At 35.3% G+C, this 25,455-nt stretch overlaps 2 protein-coding genes across 3 annotated transcripts in view; one reads left to right on the forward strand and one right to left on the reverse strand.

The window, feature by feature from the left end:
- The window catches only part of LOC133517596 (protein Wnt-10a-like), a 44,275-nt gene extending 28,711 nt beyond the window's left edge, over positions 1-15,564 (forward strand). For both annotated transcript variants that reach the window (XM_061850926.1, XM_061850925.1), the window contains 4 exons: positions 1,733-2,013; positions 13,337-13,468; positions 14,022-14,143; positions 14,950-15,564. In XM_061850926.1, the coding sequence (XP_061706910.1) occupies positions 1,733-2,013; positions 13,337-13,468; positions 14,022-14,143; positions 14,950-15,184 (770 nt within the window). In that variant the 3' untranslated portion in view covers positions 15,185-15,564. The remainder of the gene's footprint in view (positions 1-1,732; positions 2,014-13,336; positions 13,469-14,021; positions 14,144-14,949) is intronic.
- Positions 15,565-16,321: 757 nt separating this feature from the next.
- Positions 16,322-16,910, reverse strand: LOC133518215 (uncharacterized). Its single transcript, XM_061851845.1, has 2 exons — positions 16,392-16,910; positions 16,322-16,348 (listed from the first exon to the last, which is right to left on the reverse strand). The coding sequence occupies exons 1-2, from the start codon at positions 16,908-16,910 to the stop codon at positions 16,322-16,324; spliced, it is 546 nt and encodes a 181-aa protein (XP_061707829.1).
- Between the last annotated feature and the right edge of the window lie 8,545 nt (positions 16,911-25,455).

Raw genomic sequence — 25,455 nt, forward strand, 5'->3', positions numbered from 1 at the left:
TTTATGTATTTAATTTATTGCAATAAAATAGATAAATGGCGGTCTTGGACGTTCCGCGTTCCTATAAATCTTTAAGGGATTTTCCACTTGGTGTTGTTTTGTGTTGACTTTTTTAATGGTAATTTAAATAATGCCTGAATTCGCTAATTCACTTTAGCAAATCCATCACTACCTAGATCTGATCTGATACTGAATTCAGACTGCACCAGCATTAATGCTGTCCTGCAGTATTTCAGTGCGACATTACTGCCGCCTGCGTAGCTGCTATAAATGTCAAACGGTACCTTAGTAGGCAAAGCATAGTAGGCATTTGTGGTGTTTACAGACTTTGAAAGTTAACATGGAATTAAAACTGAGTTAATTCATTTTAAAGTGTAATGTTATACGGAGTTCGGCCTGTAACAGGAGCAAAAAATATACTGTAGGCTGAACATTTCTTCAGCATTTTTTTTAAATAACTTGTTTTGAATTTTAGATCACTTTAAAGTTTATTCTAAAACGCAATGTATTGCGAGTTTTGTTAATGTTTAAAGCGTGACAAGCAACTCGAATTACACTGATGGTAGAGTATATTGAAGATAATATTTAATTAGTATGAAAAATAGGATGTCTAAATACTTTATAGTTTTTAAAGGTTAATGAACAAAAGTCTCAGTTTGAGGAATACAATCTCGTGTTACAAGCCCCACCCGGTGGAATATTAATGTTTATTTTGTTAATAATGCAATTGTATACATTTAAATCTTCTATTAAGTACTAGTACTACTAGTATAAAATACCTGATTTATATTCAGTATTCAGTTGTCATTTATTGCTTGCTATCCATAAATATCCTGGCTTTTAAGAACATGCAAAAATGAACAAAACCAGACGACAAAGTTACATGTTGTTAGCTCCAAGAGGAATAACCCAGCGTAAGCGCACTTCATGCTCCTACTAGTTTATGTATGACAAATACCATTGATTCATCGGAATGCGATGTCTTCTCTTGCTCTTTGTGTTTAATGCGGTTCAGGAAACATACAACAGTGGCAATGCAATGTACATATTCAGTGATAAAGAAATGGGGTTAATTGATAGAAATCTTTAATGACCGTAAGATGCGGAGCCTATTATGGAGAAAACGGGGGTCGACCACGCCAAAGCTTTAGTGCACTTTAACGCACCTTTTAAGCAGCTAGTATATGTGACTGCGTATAGTGCGTATGTGCCACGTCAAGTTCGGTCCTTATTCGAGACAGTTTGAAGTAAACAACTAAGTTACGGCGAGTGCTTTTTAACAAGAAAATACTTGCTACTTCTAACAAAAAAAACGCTCTTTGGTATTTATTCTTTTCTCGTCGCCGATAGTAGCTCCTATACTTCAAATAAAGAATTGTTCATAGAAACAAAAACTTTAAATATCATAAGCATTACCTTCGAAACCTTCACGTAGCAGTGGAAACTATAACGATGACAACTGATAAACTTTCCAAAAGGTTTCATAGTGAAAATAAACTTGAACTCTAAGATCGCGTCGATATACCGTCGTTATTTTCTTCATCTTCTGCTTTTTTCTTGGATAAACAGAAAAAATATGACAAATGCAAATGTTGTGAATAGTAATATTTTAAATACAATATTAGTTGTACGCCTGACAGTCATATTATAGGGATTCCGGTAAAATACCTATAATCGAACATTCTGTACACCTATAATTAAGCAATATTGGTATCTTATCTTATCATTCCAGGCTTCCGCGAGACTTCTTTCCTCTACGCGCTGACCGCCGCGGGAGTGGCGCACGCCGTCGCCCGCGCCTGCGCACAAGGCAGACTGCTCTCCTGCAGCTGCGACCCCCTCGGCTACCCCTCCCACCCCAGGGACAGGAGGACCCAGAAGTGGGAGTGGAGCGGATGCTCGCACAACCTGGCCTTCGGGATCGAGTTCTCGAGGAAGTTTTTGGACGCGAGGGAGAAAGTGGACGATTTACAGTCGAGGGTCAATGTCCACAATAATGATGCTGGACGGTCGGTGAGTATTTGATCTGAGAAATGTAACTTTAGCAGCTAAGTCTCTTTTATAAATTTGACCGCCGTGACATTCCAGCAAAAACACCTTTACATATATTCAAAAATACCTTTCATATATGTATTACGCCTAGGAAGCGGTTATACTATTGACGCGTTGTTCAGGAGTGTCACTTGCGTGTTGCCATCAGTTTAAAACCAAACAAGCCACCAAACTCACCATCACTATCATAAATCCTACTGGATCATTAGAGTAGAAGCTAAAATTATTGTTTTTGAATCTCGTCATAAAGTTTCCTTGATATGACCCTTCACACGTAAAAAGGTTTGAAAGAAAACAAACATCACCTCCATAAACTCGGAATTGTCAATTGAATTAACATGGACACGAAGAATTTTAATCAAATCCATAAGCAAAGCAGGAATCCTTCATTTCACTTTGATGTCTATTCAAAAGCGAACAATGGGGGTTCAAAAACACCACTAATACTCAATGACACTTCAATTTGCGTCATTAGAAGCTTGCTGGAATATTGCCGGTTTGATCATACGTGATGAGGGTGAATATTAAATATCTTGAATTCAAAAACTGTTAAAATCAAAGGAAATTGTCATTAGAACCTCAAATTTACCTGCTATAAAAGCGGATAAAGGTTTATACAAGATATAACAAAATTATTGGTAATCCGTTTAAGGGCTTATTAGAAAAAGTAGAGGAAAAATATTTTACACATGTTTTTTTTTTTTTAATGGGGCAGTGTGTTCAATCCGGCCAACCCTCCATACAAAAGTCAAACATAAATTGCGCCATAAAAAAATCTTCTACTTTATTCGTAATCAGAACATGATAGGTACCGAATATGCCCTTAAACGGATCGACACTATTTTTGTTACACCTTGTGCAGTCAGCATCAAAAGTAGCGGATGAAACGACGCGCCAAAAGTATCTGATATTCCGGATAACTTTTCAAAATAGATAAATCTCTAAAATTCACGTTCAAAAGTATATATTTTACAGTCCTAATTGTTCTACATATAAAACTATCACTTTATGTTATACTTTTGACACCTTGTTTGATCCGATACTATTGATGCTGACTGTACTTATATGTAAATGCATACAGAATATACAAATGTAGATCGAGTCTCCAATTAAACAATGATCAGCAGAGGTCGAGAAAAGAAGGAAAGCTACAAATTTCCTTTAATTTAAAAATTTGTAGTATCGCTTGCAAATACCTAAACAGAAAGCTAAAAGTAGCAATCGAATGTTGACTAAGATTTGGCCATAGTGGGCAGTACAGTCAGCATCAATAGTAGGGGATGAAACAACGCGCCAAAAGTATCTGATATTCCGGCTAACTTTTCCAAATATATCTTTTACCGTCTAAATTGTTCTACATATAGAACCACCAGATTTTGTTAAGCTGTTTCAGAATGGTAGTACTTTTGAAACCCTGTTTAATCCGCTACTTTTGATGCTGACTGTACATAACAGGAGAAAAAAATGGTAATCCGTTTTTCTTTTCTTTTCGGGATTTTTCTTCTACGATGAAATACGAATATAAAACAAATTTAAATTCCACTGACGGGAGTCCATGATTTGATTCCATAAAAAACCGACTTCAAAAATTAATGACTCAATTATTAACGACCGAATTTGTTATTCCCGACGAAACATCACGACACGTAAGCTATTTCTCTATTTTGACATAACGACCACAATTTAAACCCATATTTATAAGACACCAATTTACATTGACCCGTCTTCAAGACCAATTTTTCTCAGACAGTAAGAAGTTGTAGGTCATCAAGTAATAGTCGCTGTCGGGGTAGAAATTGTTTAGGTGTCCAAATTGGTTATTCGAGGCGTTAAAAATGGGGTCCAACACTTATTTAGTTCAAATTGGAGAGCGGTCGATGGGCGTGGCGAGCGGTAATCTCTGTATGGGTGGTCTAAACAGCCGCTGCATACATGGCCATAAGACATGGTATGGTGCATGGCCAGTTGGGTGATCACACCCAGTTTTATAGCACATAAAGTGCGCGTAATGCGTACCGTATCGACTTAAAATCTGAACTGACTGGCTTTGATCGTATTTAGAGCAATCATTTTCGATATTGCGGAATTAATGTTAATTTACATGATTGGTGTCTGTACATTTGCTTTTCGTGTAGCTACAGATATTACTGTGGGTCTCCTGAACACAAGGTACTTAAAAATGTAGCACTTTATACTGGGTGAAGTTTTTAAATCCGTTTGGTAGGTAATAAATTATTTAAAAACAGACTAACAAAATTACGATGGATTTTACACTTCACACGAACATTTTTTTGTGTTGCTGGTATTTTAAATATTCATATTAAAAGTATATCAATAGTTCTTAATTAATCTGAGGTTTAAAACTGTAAATTAATACAAATTATAAAACGACTAAAACATTATTTTATACTTGAGTTATGAATATAGATAATCGCTTCAAATCCCATCTAACTTTACCCTCGATTTCTCCTTACAGGCGGCATAAGTTGTCGCCCGATACTAAACATGTCCAAAGCTGATTTGTCGTGTCACTAAACTGCAACATACACTGACACTACGCAGTAACCGACAGTTAGCCAAAATACCGGGCGTACTACAGGATTACGCCTAATAATTTAATAGGCCTCTTCCGTCTAAGAATAAACATGTCAAGCTGAAGTTTAAATACGAAATAACAAACTTAATTAACCCGCTAAGAGTCATCAATTCAACGCTTTATGTGGTTGACTTTGAGTTGAACACATTTAATTTCAACAGCAAAGTTATGTTTGCTTATAATATTATATTAGCCTCCGGAACTAAATCTGACAGCGAAGCGGCATACCTGGTATCGTGGATACATATTAGAGGGATTTACGATTAATATAATTTACGTCTATACACTTTTTATAATACAAACACGACGGTTACGTACAAATGATTTAATTTGTAATTCCTTTATGGTTTTTAATTGAGTGGCATGATACCTGTCTGAGATGAGGGCCACCAGCATCTATTTGGTACGTTAGATTTTTAAGTTTTATCTTTTATTTTACAGCTGAAAAGTGAATACTTATTTTAGAGCACCGACTGTGTCTACAACTACATACCTACTTAAATATAATATGTACCTATAGTGGAATCCAATAGAAATTGCAAATAATGTAAACAAACCAATTTACCTTTAATACTTCGTAATCAAGCACTGTTTGACGACCTTCATGATCTTATCAACAATTTATATACTTAAATATTTGTATCAATTATAATATTTCAGTGAAATCAACCTCCAATCTCCATACAAATTTTAGGTTAGATGTCAAATGCCAATAAAGGCTGAAAGAAAGGGGCCTCGTAGGCGACTTCACCCACGGCTAGATTAGTACACGCTACGCCACTTTTAATGAAATTTTTTAAACAGTATGTCATTTACGTGCAGATCAAAACAATGTCAACTTTCTAGAGCCACTTTCTTTCTTAGCTCATACGTGGTTGATGATTTGCTTGTATTTCTCAATATTCGGCATGGATACAATATTGCTCCTCCCCCAGCCTATGTATTTTTAGGAATACGTTTTCAGTTGTTTCAGAAGATAAACTTAAATACTTGCTGTTTTACTAATCAGTAAACATCTCGAGAAAACGTCCTACTGTAGAACTACGTCATACTAGTTGTTACATAATTTTCTGTTTCTCGACGATATTATTTTAATATCCTACCTAAAATCTATGAAATTCAGTAAGGACCTTGAAAATTTATTCAGGACTAACCCTCCCAAATTTTACGATTTTTCGTCAACACCATAAGACCACCACCACTGAAAAATCTCATGTCCAACTACGAGTATGTCGTCGTTCTACAATGCGTATCCACTTCCCTTTAATTAGACAAATCTAATTGGTATTAAAGCCAGACGAATTTAATCGTAGTTTTAACGATCCGGTAGCAAAGATAAAATTATATGCCAAATACTATTTAATATCTATATAATTTACTATTAAAATATACTTTGCTGTGACATTTACGACCCATAGTCTATGGCAATAAAAAATGAGCCCCAGCTAATGATTATTACTATACAATGTTGTTTTTACGAGACAATCATGGGTTTATTAGCTATAAATTAATATCGCTAAAATATTATAATTGTTGTCACTTTCTGTAACAGCCCCTTAAAGTCGAATGGGTAATTAAAAAGTTATGTTTAATTAGGTAATTAGCTGCTGGTTTGATGGACTAACCAGTTGTTTTGGTATGGGTATTTAGCATTTAGACATTGTCTGCCAAAAATATAATCTGTTTTCTACACAAAGCTTGACCACTTTAAGCACGGAAAAATTGACAGGTTGAAGTAGCTACTTGAAAACATGAAGAAATCATAATAAATATTAATTGTGATAGAAAAGCTGTTTGTTAGCCCAAATTGTACAATACATTGCTTAAGAAGAATTACTTCCTCTCTTAAAATAAGTCATTAGGTATATGTAACTAACTTGAAGGCATTGTTTATACTTAGAATGTAAGATTATGATTTATTGAGTTATTGAACGAATTGAACTTTTCACAACGAGCAGAAATATCCGACCCTAACCCCTATACCGTTAAGATTGACACCTGACAGATCGAAATAAACATATTATGTCAGAATACACCCCTTGCCAAGCTGTAAGAAAATTGGCCGAAGGCATGTAGAACGTAGGATCTTGGCCGGTGGTCCGGCCCACACTCGAGGTACGGCGGCATTTACCATTTTGTTTTGTGGCCACATAATTAACAGCCGCCCAGTGAGATCTCTGTTAGACACGCTCGCTTGTAATAACCCCCGCGATGATATTTTTATTAATGTCAAAATAAAGGCGGGTCGAGTCACACCGTAGCGTAGCAGTGCACGCGATATGTTAACGCCTAACGCGTTCGCTGTCAATAAAGTGCAGGAAAATTATTATTTTAAACTCTGTTAGCGAAAAAAAAGACATAATATACAGTCAGCCAAACTATTAGTTTATACATAAAATAGGCCATAAGACTCAATATCACTCATTGAAAAATAGTCCAGTTACTCAATTAAATCCAGTAAATATAAAGGCTATTTTGTCCAGTGTAGCTGAGCTAGCTAAGTGTTTTAGCTTTCACTCAAGAGGTGTGATGCCTAATGACAATTGCTTTTTTTAAAACCTACCTTAATACTAGAATTAGGTTAAGTTGGAGGAACAAATCCCGAACGACTTGGATTGAACTAACAATGACTCAAAGCTCATAGATTATACAGGGGTCGTATGGACCGCTCATATATGCCACCGTAGTTTGCTCAAATTCCGTTAAATTATAATTATTCTTTCCTTAGGTATTATTATTTATTGGACAAAAAGATAAAGTAATCTAAAATAAGTAATGACTTATCTTATAAATCAACACTTAGGAAAGCACCTCGACGGTGTGATACGCGACCTCAAGCCTCGAGATCGAGACGACCCTCAGCGGGACTATAAAAGATCTCGCGTCGACCCACACAAGAAATTAGGTCCCACATTAGAGAGCCAAGGTGATAATTACGTTACAAAAAATCGATAGGATGAGTTAATATTTTGTTTCCCGATGACTGTTCGATATCGATTTAAATATAATTGCTATTAATTTTTTCGAGCCGCAGTTGCGTCAGCTAGACGAATAATAGACGGTTTTTGTGCCGATGTCAATATACTAATTATTTTATTCAGTGAGATCACGAGTGGTTTTAAACTTATATCCATTTAGACAGCTCTGGTATTTTATTGTCATGGTTTTTATACGAATTTAGAAAAATACTGCCTTTACTCGTCATTTCTAGGTACTTAATAACTGCTTTAACAATAACATGAACATGTCATTCACGGTGACGGGTGCCTTGACTCGTAGCGTCATGTTATTAAAGGTTAGATTTGACAAATCTGCACTTCATCGTGGATGACACGAACTGTAACGAGTAACTAATAAAGCGTATTGATATATGTAGGGTTGCAATTTCATCACGTAGTTTGCTGTAGCCCGACAAATATTCAAAAACCCCGGACGTTTCAGAAAGTTTCTGCGGACACCTTAAGTAGATTATTTTTACTTTTTAAATACGATTTTTCTAGAGAGAGCCATGACACATAATTTTTCCGGGATTCCCTATACGATTTTTAAAAAGCACCTGGATCTCTTTCTCTCTTTAATTTAGAGAAAATGCGGGGAAATCCAAACGGATGGCACACATCATTATGTCTGTGTTTAGCAATTTCTGAAACGAACATATAATTACTAATTCTATTTCAGAGAAAAATAGTAATTAAATACATATTTTTTAGTTTCATCAAACTGACACAAGATCTTCTACCTGTTACCAAATGTTAGCTATATCGTATATATTATATTCCAGTTGTAATTTTTTAATTTACCGGTGACATTTAGCACTCTTACAGAAGACGAATGTGGCAATATATGTCACGTTATAAACCGTGTTTTTAACTAAACAAATCAAATTATTATATGTTTTTTTTTTCTGTTTTTAAGTAGTCACAAAAGAAAAAGTAACCAAATCCACCGGTGGCCAAGGCGGGAATCGAACCCGCGTCTTCAGCTCACGCGGATAAAGTTCTGACCGTTTTTTTAAAACTCCGTTAAACTACGTTGTTCTGTTTTCATATAAGTTCCATAGTGGCTGATCGTTTTTACAGTTCGAAAAAAGATAATGATTTGACTAGAAAGGAAAATATCTTATTATTGAATTCCATTAGCATCGAATCCTATAGATTCTCTCTAACTCCATCGACTCTCCGTGTGCGGTTAACTATTCGTCGGTTTAGTCGCGGTCATCTTAAACCTATTATCGTTAGTCACCGACTTAATCGCCTTTCAGATTACTGTGATTCACTTACCTACGGTTCGAATCGATTGTGTTTTTTGTGTACGCGTGCCAAAATAGACGTTATTTAAAGGTGATTGTATTTACCTATTGCATTGATATTTTGAGTACAGCCAAGTGTAAAAATATGTCACGTAGCTTTTATGTTGGCGAATTAAGACCTATGGGACATACCTACAGGATGGTTTTGTTATCTCTGACCAAACTTTGAGGGGTGAATTACAGTAGGCCATACTAAACAACTTTTACTATGGGACGAACCCCGAAATCACGAAAAAAAATGTCTGCCGTCTCATACATTTCGGTCAATCAGAGTCAATGATTTCTATAGAATAGCTGCATTTTTTTTCACGAATTCCGAGTTGGCCCCATATCAAAAGTTGCACAATATGACCTATATATTTACCACTCATAGTCACCAATAACAAATATACATATATTTGAGTAAGTTGTGTGCACCCATAGTTTTACACTTGACTATACCTGTGAGTAGTTAGACAGGCAGGTATCTAAATGAAACAACATAATTTTGATAATATATGTATATTTAGTCATTTTTTTAAAAATGTGATAGCAAATTAGCAAGACTACCGACCTGATGGGAAGCAGTCACTTGTCCATAAGCAAAATCGGATGAGCCACTTATGCTTTGCCGACTCTTGAAAATCGTAAATACCCGCTTCTTGAAGAACTCGAAGTGCACAATGATGAAAGCGCATCAAGAGCTTAAAAACGTAATATTTAAAAACCTACGATAGTTTAACAGCGTGCTTTTAAAATCATAACATCTATTATATCTAAAAAAATCGCAAATGTGTCTGTCATAGAATCCCTCCCTTCCCTTTTTTGAAAACCGCATAAAATCGGTCGAACCGTTTTGGAGATAAATACAAACTTGTAGATATTCATTTGTGAGTACATAAAAACACACAAATAGCCATCTCAAACGTGTGAAACGGACCAATGCGTTGAGGGTGTATTAAACCCACATACACTAATCTATCGTGGGTAAATTGTAGTCATGGTTAATTAAATTTCAGCTCTATTCCCACTGAAAATATCTTAAATTATTGAGTTTGATATGCATCGATAAAAATAAAAGCCTTTTTCTATAGATATAATTAATATGATCTTGTGAAATTTCACAGCAATGGGTTCAATAATTCGTTGAATGGTCTCAATGCTTCGGCAAGCAATTATAGCTTCCTTTTAAAAATACAAGTTTCACATAAATAAGGACATAAATTCTAACAAAACTACGCACCATCCTAAAGGTCACAGTTTTTAACAGTCATAATAAAACGGAGCAGTCTTAATTATATACCATCGAGATAATTATACATTTAGCGTCAATTTGTTACTAGTTCTTGCTACCGATGATTGCTAATGACATCATTGTTTAGTCTGACTTAGAGGACAAGGGGGCCAGATGTAAACAAAGGAACCAAACTGGTTTACTTTCCCGACCTATGGCAATAAACTGAGATGTGTCGAGAGATGACCTCTACAAACGTATGAAGTTGACACATTAGTAAATATAACTAAGTACCAATCATAATTTGCCTGGGATTTGTTTTACTGAAACAATATACTATGCATGAGACCTTGCCTGAGGATTCTATGATATGGCGTTTATATTTATTTACATGATTCGGTTGTCCCTCGACTTTTCCTTCGTTTAATTGCGTGATGACAGCTTTACTAAATTATGTACACCTTCTCAATACTTGCATTATAGGCACTATGTTTTAATGGCTTCGGTTCCATATTTCATTAGTCTCTTTAGTTCTATCGTGCACAAAATTAATTGAAACTGGAACCCCAAATCGAACCACTAAAGTGTTATAGATAGCACCTTAAACTATCGAAAGTCGTGGGCAATCGGGCGCGCCCTGCAGGGCCTACATTAGTCCGCCGTATTTCACGAACGGCCCGCCGAGGTGAGAACATAATAAGCGGTTCGTTCGGGGCCATTTTTAATATTCCAGCTTCATTACGACGTATTACAGACGTCTTGGGTGGCGAATTCTATCGCGAACGCTCTTAATACCAGGTTATTAGGGTCGGCCGGGCCGGGGAGGCGGGCCGAAACGCCGATTTATTTGAATTTTTGCCCGACTCAATTTGGAAAATTGTTCGGCCGGCGGCTTTGGCGGAATTAAGACGTCATCGTGATTGCACTGCGGCGTTTAATTATGTAAATGTTATGAGATAGCTGCGCTGGGTGGCGCTCCGTCGCCATTGTGCGAGCGACGTGGTCACGTACGATACAGATTTATGATTTTCATGCGTCCGACGTGGACTTACAATTTAATGTAGCTCGGAGCAATGCTGCAATGTAGTCGGCCAGTGCACCCAAGGTCATTTTCTGATGATACAGGGTCAGGTGAAGGAGAAATCGGTCATATTGGTGATTAATTGTAAACCGTTCTTAATTAAGTAGTATGTAAAATAAATCAATATAATTGCATATTTCCCCTTGAACCTTGTATTGTGCAAATCACAAACCCGGAGAAATAAATCTACTATGAAACTACAATAGTTTTAACAAAAGTCATAATACTAAGTGAAAATTTAAATTGTATTTTTATAAACACGCTAATTTATTGTCTCCTGTACTTAACGCCCCCAACGAATTCGAACTCGGCAAAACGAATCATAATTATAAGCACAATCTCGGTGAATTTACTAGAAGCCACCTAAGAGTTCCACCATTCATCTTCTGGCTTGTGTTGTTATTTGTACTTTAGACAGGTCATATGTTCTGTCACAAAGGTTTTAACTGATAAAAAAGCAATAGATACAGATTCCTTATTATTATTCATACATATGCGGACTCACTATTACTTACAATATAATTTAATGTTATTTGCTGCCTCCGTTTTGCATAATTCTATGTAATATTCGGAAAAACGTTACTTATAAAACAAGCAAAAAATACGCGACCTTTCAAGGTTATTTTGATCCCTATTTATTTATATTTCTCTTTTATATGGTTAAATCTTACATAAAACGAAAGCTGGATGTTTCTCTCGTTCTTTCTTAAAATATATAATTCATGTGTATTAGATTAACAAAATTGCAACTGTACGTGTTTTACCAAACCTACTCGTTGGATGGCAGTCAAAAATTAGCGTGTCACTGAAAAGTACCCTAAGATTGAAGGGTATTAGCTGAAGTACGGAGTACGGAGGTATTAGGTGAAGACTTGTCGGAGAAATAAACGCTGGTGATAAAAAAAAATTATAATAAAACAAAAAACCCGACTGCACACTAAAAAAAGGGAAACAAGCCCCACAAGAATATTGTTGTTGATGGTATATAAGTATCGCAGGCGGGGACCAACTTGACCGCCACCAAAGAAAATACCTACCTAAGTAAGATTCTGCTAAAAGGTGAACTTAACAACCAACAACCAAAATGACTATAAGTAACCCTCTGTTGGTCCCCGCCTGCGATACTTACCATCAACAACAATATTCTTTTTTTTTTAATTATAACTTTTTAGTTACCCCCAAAAAAAATGACACTATGACACTCCCGCGATCAAGACGAATCTAACGATACCATCAAAATCCATCAAGCCGTTTAGGCTACAGGAGGCCACAAAGAAACAGACATACATACATACATGCACTCGAAAAACATTACCCTCCTCCCTTTGATAGTCGGGTAGTAAAGTTCTAATGAAGTAGGTCAATACAAATAAACAATTGTACATATTTTATTAATGTGACAGTTGTGACACTGATTTTTCTCCCTTTTGTAAAGTATAATTATCACAATTCAGCCGCGTATTCGAATCTAACGACAATCCCAAAGTAAACAAGTAGTAAATAAAGACGCGATCTAAATTTAAAACTAATTATATTACGTTTAAGACAAGCTTTCAAATGTGTTTCAAATCATGGTAATTTTTTTTATTAGAAACTTTGTATTACATTTTATGAGTCAAAACCTTTGTAAAAGAACTTATGACCTAACTAAGTAAAAACTAACTTGCAATAGTAAATTGATATGATTTTTAGAAGTTGTTTGTAATAGAAGCAAGATTTTATTACATTGTTAGTAACAGTTAAGTAGGCAAATAAAATCAAAAGAATTAAATGTATTATAAATTGAAATAATGAATTCTCTAGTTTTTCTCCAGTTTTACCGACAGCCAAGGAATACATAATTATAGTGTCCGCCAGCGCGTGCCAATTACAAACATCGATAGATAAGTCACCCGTCAGCTTAAATCAAATGCCTATGCGTGAGCTTTTGCGTGCCAAATAGCGAGTAGTCACTCCAAAGGGCTTTTCTAGCATTGAAGATACCTACGAGTAAAAGGTTATGAGGATATACCATACTCATATCCATAGGATATGAGGATAGTTATTGTACAGCCAGGATAGTTTCTAATAGGTATTTTTTTACAGATCCTGTCATCCCACATGGAAGTTCGGTGCAAATGCCACGGCCTCTCCGGCAGTTGCCAGCTGCGGACCTGCTGGCGAGCCACGCCTGACTTCAGAGTCGTGGCTTCCACTATCAAACGACAATACAGGAAGGTACCTACATCAAAGTTTAATTTTAGGGATGATCATAATGTTGTGCAGCTGCATTCCATGACATCTTTTAAACTCGATTTTCACTGATTTGTAAATGTTTTAGACATTTGGAAATCGTATTCCCAGCTTCGGAAATGTTTGACATCATACTATTTACGTACTCTAAAGTAATGGTATTAACGCCAGGTTATGTTTAATAATATAAACCCTTTAATCGTAACTTACACGCCAAGATCATGGCTGCAAACGAAGAAATATAAACCTTATTCGAAAGTATGGAGGTTACATTTTAGACAGCTAATGCCATGCCATAACTCTTGTAAGCGTTCTTGTAGCTATGGGGACGACTAATCACAGCGACAACGACAACTTTAAACATTCTTGGCATTTAATTCATTCCAAGTGGTTTAATTACATTTAATTAATTGGAAGTATTAATTAGGGAAGGTTCGAATATACGCAGAGCATTAGTAAAGAAACAGAGTTACAAATAAATATATTCTGCTCTACCGGGGAATTGAATAAATTCAGTAACCATTTGATCTTTTTTCAGGCTCTTATAGTCGCACAAGAAGAGCTGAACAACGGGTTTTCCGTACTACGTGGACGACCTAGGGGCAGGAGGCGGAGTCGAGCGCGTCCAGCGCCCAAAACTAGTCTCCTGTTCTTTGAAAAGTAAAGTTCATACAATTTCGTAATTTACTTATTTAAACCGTAGCTGCAGCTCATTAAATGCGGCGTATCGTGAACCAAAGTTTTCCTTTGGCACGTTTGGTTCTTTGGAGCCACGGATAGATTTAAGAAATGGAGCCACCAAGATTTTTGATGAGAAGTTTGTGTGGGGAATCAATAGCTGTTGAACCGATTTAGATGAAATCCACGTCTGCATCTTTGATTTAGTTGAAAATGATACCAAACTTGACTTAGAACCTAAACTTAAACACATCTTAAGAGCACAAAGATTAATTCTGCCAAAGGAAATAATTGGTTCAAACAACAATGCCGTATTTGACCTTCTTAAATTTTCTGCAGTTACGATTATTTATTTACTTTTCCAGACTTGGCGGTGAGGAATCGCATCATAGAACCAGGCTTTTATTTACCTGTTTTAAAACTCCCTTTGGCCTACGTTATTATGATATATATTGCATTCTGAAGGTAAAAACCCTTTCTTCGTGTGTTTATGCAAAAAAAGTTCTAAGAACTATCTACTACAATAATAAGGAACAATACATTCATTTTAAGTAACAATTGAAACTATTTTTTAAGCCGGGAAGTTAATAAACGTGTTCAGATTATTCTCATATTTTTAAGGGAATCAAAACCTTCCATATCCATAATAGACGTTTCCATCTTTTCTTGCGAAATATTCCTGAAATTTCCTAAAACTTTACCAACTTTTTTGGAAACTCTCCGCAACTTGTACATCTGATTTGAAGTAATTACACAATTTCACTGACCTGAAACCTTCTCATCCTCAGATCCCCAAGCTTCTGCGAAGTAGACCCGAAGACGGATTCTGCCGGCACATCGGGCCGCGTCTGCCGGATCGGGCGGACCTCCCGCTCTGGCTCCTGCGACCTGCTCTGCTGCGGACGAGGCCACGCCCTCATCAGGAAGTCCAGCATCAAACCCTGCAACTGCACGTTCCATTGGTGCTGTCGGGTTGACTGCCAAAGGTGCAGGGACGATAAGTGGGTGGCTGTGTGCAAGTGAAAGTGACTTGTGAAGTGAATTTACTCGGGTTATGTCGAAAGTCGAAATACGTAGCGTGTACCACAAGGTGGAGATGGACTGGCGATCTGCTGAACATCTGATCTGATGTTTTATTAGAGGGAAAGGGGACCGGATATTGTGATGATCATTCATTAGAAGAGGAAGCCGTCGTGTTAAGTATGATGGCTTCAGTTAGCAGTATGTGCGGGGATTTAGTTTATTTTGTTTTGCGAATTAAAACAAAAAATATAGATTGTAAACTGCTGTCCGGTGAAAATAATGAAACCGAACAAGTTCAACAGGAATCTTTAATTTAATTTACATTGATTGTTGTATTTAAAGAAATAATGAATTGACTTTTGTTTATTTAAGATTTTTTTTTTGTACTAGCTGCAAAACCCGGCGTTGCTCGGGTTAAAATAAATCGCATGTTTAATGGTATAAAAAATATTTGAGGATGCATTTTTTAACGTAGATAATATAGATTTCTATCTTAGATATTGAAAGACTTAGTCGACCATTAAATATGCGGTGTATAGAAAGTATATTTAATTAATTAACTAATTAACTAATTGAAATAATCATAAGTTAGAATAAAAAACACCTTAGTAAATGGAAAATTTATGTTTTATTCACACAATTATTTACATATGATATTCTACATACTACATATATGATAAATACATTAACATATTACACGTTATATTATACATTTACATTTTGTTTAATTTTTCTATAATACTTGCTTATAGACTACATTTATTGTTTTATTGCCCGGGCTGTAGATGAACAAATTTCGAGGTGATCCTGCTCGTGAGCATGCAACGTATAATTGACCATGTGCAAAGCATGGTTCCTTTAAGTCAACGCCACAGTATTTGAATGTTTGGCCCTGTGCTTTGTTGGTGGTCATACTGTAAGCCAACTTCACCGGGAATTGTAAACGTTTAAACGTAAAGGGCAATCCATTTGATATTAAAGGTATTCGTGGTATAAATACTATTTGTCCTTTTTCTTTACCAGTCATTATACTGGCTTCGATGATGTTATTTTGTAGCTGTTTAATACAGAGTCTCGTACCATTACACAATTTTGGCGAGTTCAGATTTCGTAATAGAATAATTGGTGAACCAACTTTCAATTTAAGGCAGTGCAATGGCATTCCTGGAACATTTAGTGAATTCAAAAATTCAGAAGGAAAATTTACGCTTTCTTGTTCATCAGTCATTGTATCGATTGAGTTGTAGATTTTCTCTTCTCCCGGAATCATGTCGTTTTTCGTGGCTAGAATAATGCGCTCCCGTAACCATTCTGAATTAGTATAATTTTCAGCAATACTTGGATACACTTCATTTATAAGTTGTTCCGGTGTTTCAACAGCATTACATAACTCATTAGTTAGTGTGATTTGGCCAGTATTTTCGTCTATTGGATAAGTGCCCTCTCCTATTTGTAAAAGTTTTTCAGCAAATTCTTGGGCCTTTTCATCTCCTGAAATCTGTGCTCTCATATTTGTTGTTAATTTAATTATTTTTACCTGTTCCCATATGAACGACTTCTTCAGGCAAGCGTTAATTTCATCTGCCGGCGTTGATTTCGGAATGACAGGTAGCGTTTGACGGAAATCGCCTGATAGTATTAACAATACACCTCCCATTATATTCGTGTTGTCGCGTAAATCTTGAAGTGTTCTGTTTAGTGCTTCTAGGGATTTTCTATGAGCCATTGTGCTTTCATCCCATATAATGGCTTTGCACTGTTTTAATATTTGTCCACGTGCCGATGATTTTGTGATGTCACATACCGGGAATTCGTAGTTAGCTACATCTAATGGTAATTTTAAACCAGAATGTGCCGTTCGTCCACCATCCATAAGTGTTGCCGCTATTCCAGATGATGCTAGGGCGAGAACGATTTCTTTATTTGCACGGATTTCAGCTAGAATTAAATTTATCAAAAATGTTTTCCCGGTGCCACCAGGTGCGTCTAAAAATATTATACCACTTCGCTGATTTTTATAATAATCCATTATTATGTCGTAAGCTTGTTTTTGACTCTCAATTAATAAGGGTTTGTTGTGTTGGATGTAAAGCCTCAATTCGTCGATATTATAATTTGTTTCTCTTAAAAATTCACTGTTCATAACATCCAAATGATTTCGTTTAGGAGATTGAACACCTAGTTGTATTAACGTTTGGTTAGAAATTGCTAAACATTTATCTTCTATCAATATCAAAGCTTTGTTAAAAATTTCTTCATTAAAATTAATTTCTAAGTCCGGATTTTGCTGTCGTAAATCAGCCAAGATGTCATCGCTCATATATTCTCGATATTTAAGCCATAGTCGATTTGGATTAGAAGGATTACATGTAGTTAATATGACTGCAAATAGCTCACGAATTTGACTTGCTGTTGCCGTTTGGGCTGCTTCATTCATAGCTAACTCCCAATGATTATCGTTTTCTAGTAGACCCAATCTTTGACATGCTTCACGATATGTCTCACAAATGTAACCATTGACAGTTTTTAGGTCTTCAAAACACGTTGGACCACGAATAGTGTGAAGTAATAAGCGTAGATAGAAACATTCAGCGTTTTTTGGATGCACTGTGTAGACTCGTCCTATTGTGTTACTCTTGAACACTCCATCATGTCCTTCTACTTGCATTCCACGTTTTCGAGGATTAAATTGTTTACTTGTTGTATCCCATGTATAATAGCTGGGTACTTCTGAGTAAAGTAAAGTCTTAGCAAATTGGTCTTTCTGGCATAATTCAAAAAATGCTGTTAAAGTTGTTCGAGTTGGTGGTTCCGTCGCAACTTTTTGTGCTGTTTCTGTTGTAAAAAACACACGTTGTCCATTTTCTAGGTGGACGGATAAATGTTGAACCGGTGGATCTCGATCGTGTATTGGAAAACTTAAAATTCGCCAAATTGCTTCGTTGGTATTAATGTAACGACCCATTTGATACTGTACTATTTCATCATGCTGGTTTTCATTGGTTAACGTAAAAACAGCCATATCACTGCCTTTGTTAATATATTTGCATACATATTTTATAGATTTAACAGAACTGCAGTATTCAACATTGATATGGGCATTGAACATTTTAGATAAAAGTGGATTATATGGTACTACCCATTGATTATTAACTTGAATTTCTGCATTACCTCGTATTTTAATTTTAGCTGTAAATCCGCCTTGTTCTGGTGATCGACGTCTATATTTAGGATATCCGTCTTCGTCTGTAACTGTTTCGTTCAAAAATGGCTTTGGATAACGTTTCGTACATTTTCCATCTTTCATACACGGAGAATTTCTATTTAGCTCACCACACGGGCCATGAACCATGTTTTTTACGATTATACTATAAAGATCAGAATCTTCTTCCGGGTTTGGAAATTCAGCTTTGATGATATCATCTATTTGATTCGGTTGAATTTTATTTTGGAGCCAAATTAAGTTGTGTGAATGTGGCAATCCTCGTTTCTGCCATTCAATTGAAAACATCCAGCAGATAACAACACCAAATATTTGATTTTTCACAATGGCGTCTATAAATTTAATTTGTTTTTGACGGAAAACTCGGGCAACAATATCATGTCGATCGCTGGCCGTCTGACCATATTGTAATTCTTCTTTGATTTCCATCCATGAAGAATTACATGTGAATGTTATAAATAAATCTGGTCTGCCGTGTTTCCTAACATAAGTTATTGCATATTGAGCATATTCATGCATGTGACGTGGACTTCCAGTGAATGTCGATGGCAAGATGACCAATTTTCCCATGTTATCGACGTTTCCATCATTTATCATTGCATCTTTCAAATGGATGTATTCATCCGAACGCAACTTTCGTTGATTATGGCGAATAAAATCTAATCTTTCCGTTTCAATTTTAGCATACATGTCTACAATAAACTGCTGAAATAGCTGCCGACAGTTTAAAATATGGTTATATTCACCATTTCTAGTCATAATTCGATAAGCATAGAATTGCATAGCTGATACTTTTTTGTTAGTTTCGACACCTGTAGCTGGATTGATTTGTTGAATATTGAAATGATAACCATCCTCACCTTGCCAAAAAATTAGCGGATATTGTAGCGCATCATAACTACGATGTGTTTCAGCAATACGTTGCAATTTATTACTTCGACGTTGAATAATAATATCACGACGACTACATTCGTTATCAACAATGACTACGGCAACTTCGTTCGTTTGAGGTGCATTAAACCTTCGTTCGTGTTGACCGGCTGGTCTTTTATCTGCTCGAATGACGATCTTATAATTATCTGCAGCCATTTGGTCTAGAGAAGTCTTGAACACATTGATTAGTTGATTATGATTATGAAGTAGACGTTGTAATTTTTGAATAATATCTCGTTGCAGTCCCTGAAAGTTAGAGCAACGTTGGTCTGTTTCAAGTTCATCGTTACCAACAAAGTATATTTGAAGAAATTTTGGAGATTCATTAGACATCGGCAAAAGAGAGCCTAATCGGTGATAAATTTGGCCTTGAACCTTAAAAACCGGGCTGAAATTTTCTTCCTGACATATTAATGAAGCTCCAAATGAAGTCATTTGAAAACAACAGTTGTATCGACGTATATTTTGTAGAAAATGATTGGAATCTGGTGTTTCTCCAGTCATATATGCGAGTAATTGAGGTGGTGGTACATCTAGTGCTGGTAAATTGACTTTACCACTCGAGCAGCATATACCAGCAGTTTCGCCTTTAAATTTCCGGGCATGACAATACTCGCATATCGTATCCATTTTTCCGATGACAATATTTGGATGTTCACTGTATTGTTTTTTGCAATCATAATGGAAAGCCTGAAGTTCTAAACTTCCAACTTTACATGAAGCAGCTCGTCGTTGGCGTAAAGTAGCCATTCTTTCTTTTTTTTTGGTATTTTCCAGTTCACGTTGATCAGCAGATTGACGATTTCTGAGTGAGCTTACTCGACATCTGGTTTCTTCATTAATACGTGCTCTTTCCTCTTCGGTTAAATTTTCTCTAATTCTTTTTACTCCTTTACGAATGTTTAAAACACGTTTTTCTTTTTGTTCTTCTGTTTCATTTTGACGTGCTATTTTTCTTCTTTTTGAAACCACTTTGGGTTTTGTAAATACTTTTTTTCGCCTTGGCATTGTAAATATAAAAAAAGTAATAAAATTAATCAAAACGAATATCTTGGTTGTTACAATGATAAAACTAACGAAAAGTTACTCACTTTCGGTTTATATACCGTTGAAAATCGAAATTTCTAGTATCAGAACACTCTAGAATAGTCAAATAGTTTTTACTTTTTCATTTGTTCAAATCACTTCAATTTATGTAATCACTGTTCACTCTTGGCTTCAATTGATCTTTTCGCGACTGTAAACACGGTTCAACTGACAAAAAGTCACTGATTTTCGGTTTATATACCGTTGGAAATCGAAATTTCTAGTATCAGAACACTCTAGAATAGTCAAATAGTTTTTACTTTTTCATTTGTTCAAATCACTTCAATTTATGTAATCACTGTTCACTCTTGGCTTCAATTGATCTTTTCGCGACTGTAAACACGGTTCAACTGACAAAAAGTCACTGATTTTCGGTTTATATACCGTTGGAAATCGAAATTTCTAGTATGAGAAAACTCTAGAACATTCCGAGGTACTTAATTACGATCTGGATCGTCAGGATTAATTTCAATAGTTGCACACATTTCGGAACTTTCTAGAAGCTTCTAGATTATTCTAGTCATTTCTAGAACTATCTAGAGCATTCCATATCGATTTTTACACTTGCAAACAATTTTGAATCTTTCTAGATCTTTCCAAACATTTCTAGAACTTTCTAGATCATTCCAGAAATTTTTAGAACTTTCTGGAACATTCTAGATCGATTCTAGCAGTCACACACAATTTTGGAACTTTTTAGATCATTCCAGAAATTTTTAGAACTTTCTGGAACATTCTAGATCGATTTTAGCAGTCACACACAATTTTGGAACTTTTTAGATCATTCTAGAAATTTTTAGAACTTTCTGGAACATTCTAGATCGATTTTAGCAGTCACACATAATTTTGGAACTTTTTAGATCATTCTAGAAATTTTTAGAACTTTCTGGAACATTCTAGGTCGATTTTAGCAGTCGCACACAATTTTGGAACTTTCTAGATCATTCCAGAAATTTCTAGAACTTTCTGGAACATTCTAGATCGATTGTTACAGTTGTACACATTCTGGAGTTTTCTAGATTATTACAGAAATTCCAGAAATTTTTAGAACTTTCCAAAAGTTCCCATGAGTTAGAAAAGGACAGATATATATTTTTTCACATTTTAGCCACCCACAACCACCCACTTCCACCCACCGCGACCAAACTCCCTTACTCCCACCGGGAGACCAAGGGGTATTTACCACCCCAACAGGAAGTTGATTGGAAATAGTGGTGATAGAGAAAACCGTGTCTTTACTTACGCACATTAGCATTTTATATATATATTAAGATTTGTAAATAATATGAAATTAATGGAAGTGTACCTACCTATTTATTATATAAAAACCTACATTTAGGCAGGTATATAAAATGGTATTCCTTAAAAAACTAAATTAAACGTGTACGAATACATTCCATTTATAATATTAATTTAACGAATACGATAGTAAATATATCCCGTGACATGTAAAAGAAACAATGTATAATAGCTTTAATTATTATAAATTTAATAAGTTTATGCCTACTACTTACTTTCTTTTCATCATATTCTACTGAAAACAGTTAAGTGTTTATACATGTTACTCCTAATGCTGACATATGCTACAGACATTGCCCTGAATAATTTTAGTATTATCCTTATTGTGAATATAAATATTGCTACATATATTGTTACCGTTGTGATGCAAAAGTAAGTCAGTACCGTTATTTTATACAAATTGTCATTTTGCTGAATCATTGACAGTTGAACGTGTACATACCTTAATGAAATCGTGTCTGCCTAATGGCACGTGTTGTATAATATGTACCTATATTTATTTATTTTATTAAATGAAATGCTTAAATTAAAAGCTTACAAATTGGCCAGATCTCTGGTCATTCGAACCTCTATGAGGCGTTTTCCTAGCGACGCGCTCTACTCACGACGCCAGGGCTTCAATGTACTCATTTATGTTTGATAAAGAAATATCGCCTAACCTAAATATTATAACGTTTTGCTTCTTACATTCCAACAAACCTTAGCATAATAACAATCAGTATTAATTATTAAACTAAGGACACTGTAGAATTAGTTAGGTAGTCTGATTTTCTAAACAGATACCTACCCACGGAGATAAAGATACAGAATGACTCAAAAATATGTAGGTAATATTTTTTTCCTGCAGCATGTTGTTGATAATTTTAATGAATGTTTGCGTTTGTATATCAAAGCCAAAGAAAAATACATGGTATTTATTTAATCACCTGCAAATCCTGCAATAATTTACGGGCTAAATGTCGCTCCCGTAGAAAATGTTAAGGTCAGACAGCCAAAATGTATGAAACAGCCAATTTTTTCACGATTTCGGAGTTGGTTCCATAGTGAAAGTTGTTCAGTATGACCTATATTTTCACCCCGTAAATTATTGCAGGTGACTAAATAAAAAACCTGTATTTTGAAGATAATCCGTTTCCTTTTAGTTAAATGATAAAAGTTTAAATTTAATGGCATTTTATAAAAGACGTGTAAGTAAGAAAAATATTCCTAAAAATTGTCTGTTGACGTATTTTTGAACAACCTGTATTTCCAACTAGCAGATGCATATTTTGGGAGAATGGGAATTAACAGATATCCGTAGAAATTTATATTCCTAGAAAATAAAATGTAGGGAAGAAATGTTTTGATTGAAATCTGTATAAATAAGTATCGATCCGAATGGAAATATGTATTTTCGATTAATAACATCGACCAAAATTTTTTTTGCAAGACATTTTGCCACATTTTGTGTAAATTTTAGATAAAATTAATATTTGTAAATAAAATCGTCATTCCAGTAACATTCTCAGTGTAATTTAAGTATTAACATAAATATTTATTTGTAGTTTAAGGTCACATTTGTACCGGTTCTTTTTATAATTTATGATTAAAAATAATGAACATTTTACTAAGTATTTTCTACCCTATAACCACTTATTAATTAAAGCGTTTATCCAACACACGTCCAAGTGACATGACATGACATGACATTCTAAAGTCAGGTAAAAGTATAGGTAACTATTTTTAATGTTTGTGTGTTTAAGAAATATTCATCCCATGATTAGGAAGATCCTATCTACAGCAGCTACTTTATTATATCTCTTGAACGAATGTCTACTTACGTTAATCTCCTTAAAATATCTATGTTGCACGTAGCTACCTACAAAGCCCCGCTTCCTATTGTATCATATCAGATCTCCCAAGCTGCTTCGCAAAGATTTCAATGAGCCCTTGCAATTATGTCATTATTTCTGGTTAATTTGGTATCTCGACTGAAGAGCTTTTGTGCTCTGACGCGCCGCCGAAACTGTAATACCCAGGGCGAATCGATGCCGCTATTGATATTGAGAATGTAAATAATAACAACGTTTTCATGCTAGCTAACCCCAGAATGTAGTTCGATGAATAATGGTGCACCGATTACGGAATTGAAACAGTTCAGTTAGCAAAAAACCGATAGCCTGTATTTAAAATAAATTATTTCACACCATGTTCGTAAGCACCAGATAATTATTGAAAAAGTAGACGTAGACAGCAGTTATTTTTTGACAGTGTCTATTTAATAAATTGGATAAAACTAAAAAAAGTAGACTTGACCGTGACCCGAGACGTTACTTGTGCAGTTTTCATATAAATTCCATAGTGGCCAATCGTATTGACAGTTTGAAAACAGAAACTGAATTGACTAGTGGGAAAGTACCCTAATATAGGATTAAATAACATTGCCGGTAAATGTAAGCAACACAATTAAAAAAATACAAAACTCTATAATCCTCTGTTAGTCTGTTTGTTATACTTTTTATTCACGGAGATAAAATCAGGTGTTACTTTGTGGAAATCAATATTAATTAATTTGCTAATCCGCGAAATAAAAATTTCACATTTAAAATGTTTTGCAAATTAGCAAAGTAATATTTGTAATGGAAACTGCACAATAAACAATGGAGGTAACCGAAATGAATAGCTACACATTTACTAGCATTCAAATGAGAAAGACGCACCTTCACCAGTCAAACGTATTTTAAAATCTCTTCACGACAAGTCGAGTGCCGTTACCCCCCCGTCAATGGGTCGAGTGAGTCGTGAAATATTGTTTGTCCAGAATTCAAAGTACTTGGCCGTCACTTCAAGTGAAGTGGCTTCAGAGTCTATCAACAGTGAAACTGTGATACACTTAACGGTAGCAAGTTCCTGGCTTTTGAAAAAGAAACGAGTTTTTTTATTGAAAATGTACCTACGGCGCGGCGCTTATGCTCAGCAAGTTCTTATTTCCAATATAAGTAGCAAATAAAAATAAGTGTTCATGAATGGTTGTCTCAGTTGTCTGATATAGTTGGGCATCTAATATCAATATCATATTGCTGGTAAAAAACATATACCTACCATTAAATATGTTCTATTTTCGGAATGGGCGTATGTATAACTTTTGCAATTTATATAGTTACCTAGCAGGTAGGTTTAAACTAGCAAATAGGATAAACATAATCGAAACGTTCAAAATACTATATTTTTCTATTTATACATTAATTATACACAACTGAATCTAAAACACACTAGAGTTTCACATTTACATAGGTTCTAATTTTTTGTTAGAATTTCGACTTAATCCAGATTATTCTGATAATGTCAAGGTTAATTTAAGGAATGAGCTCAATGAACTCAGATTTTTAGAACCTACCATTTTTTCTGCAGCACTTTATCTCTGATCTGTCAAGTTTCGCAGTCGAGACAGAACACGTCAGTTTGGACATAACAATGAGATGAAGTTTAGGGTAGTCCAATTCTGGCATTAGAATGGAGTGTTTTATCTCTTTGTTATTGTGTCTGCATGTTCTGCTATTTAGCATTACCTCCGCTCCATCGGTAGCTGTTCGCTTGATTGATTGTGTTTCGAACAATGAATCTAAGTTGCGAGGGTTTTGAAACTTTTGAATGATCTAGTTGATACATTTGACTGATTGAAGGGATGTTTACAAAAACAACTCACTGCTTGACTTGTCAGTTTAATTAGTTATGGTATTTTAGTAAACGC

This window comes from Cydia pomonella, chromosome 5 (assembly GCF_033807575.1).
Source record: "Cydia pomonella isolate Wapato2018A chromosome 5, ilCydPomo1, whole genome shotgun sequence".
NCBI classification, from domain to species: Eukaryota; Metazoa; Arthropoda; class Insecta; order Lepidoptera; family Tortricidae; genus Cydia; species Cydia pomonella.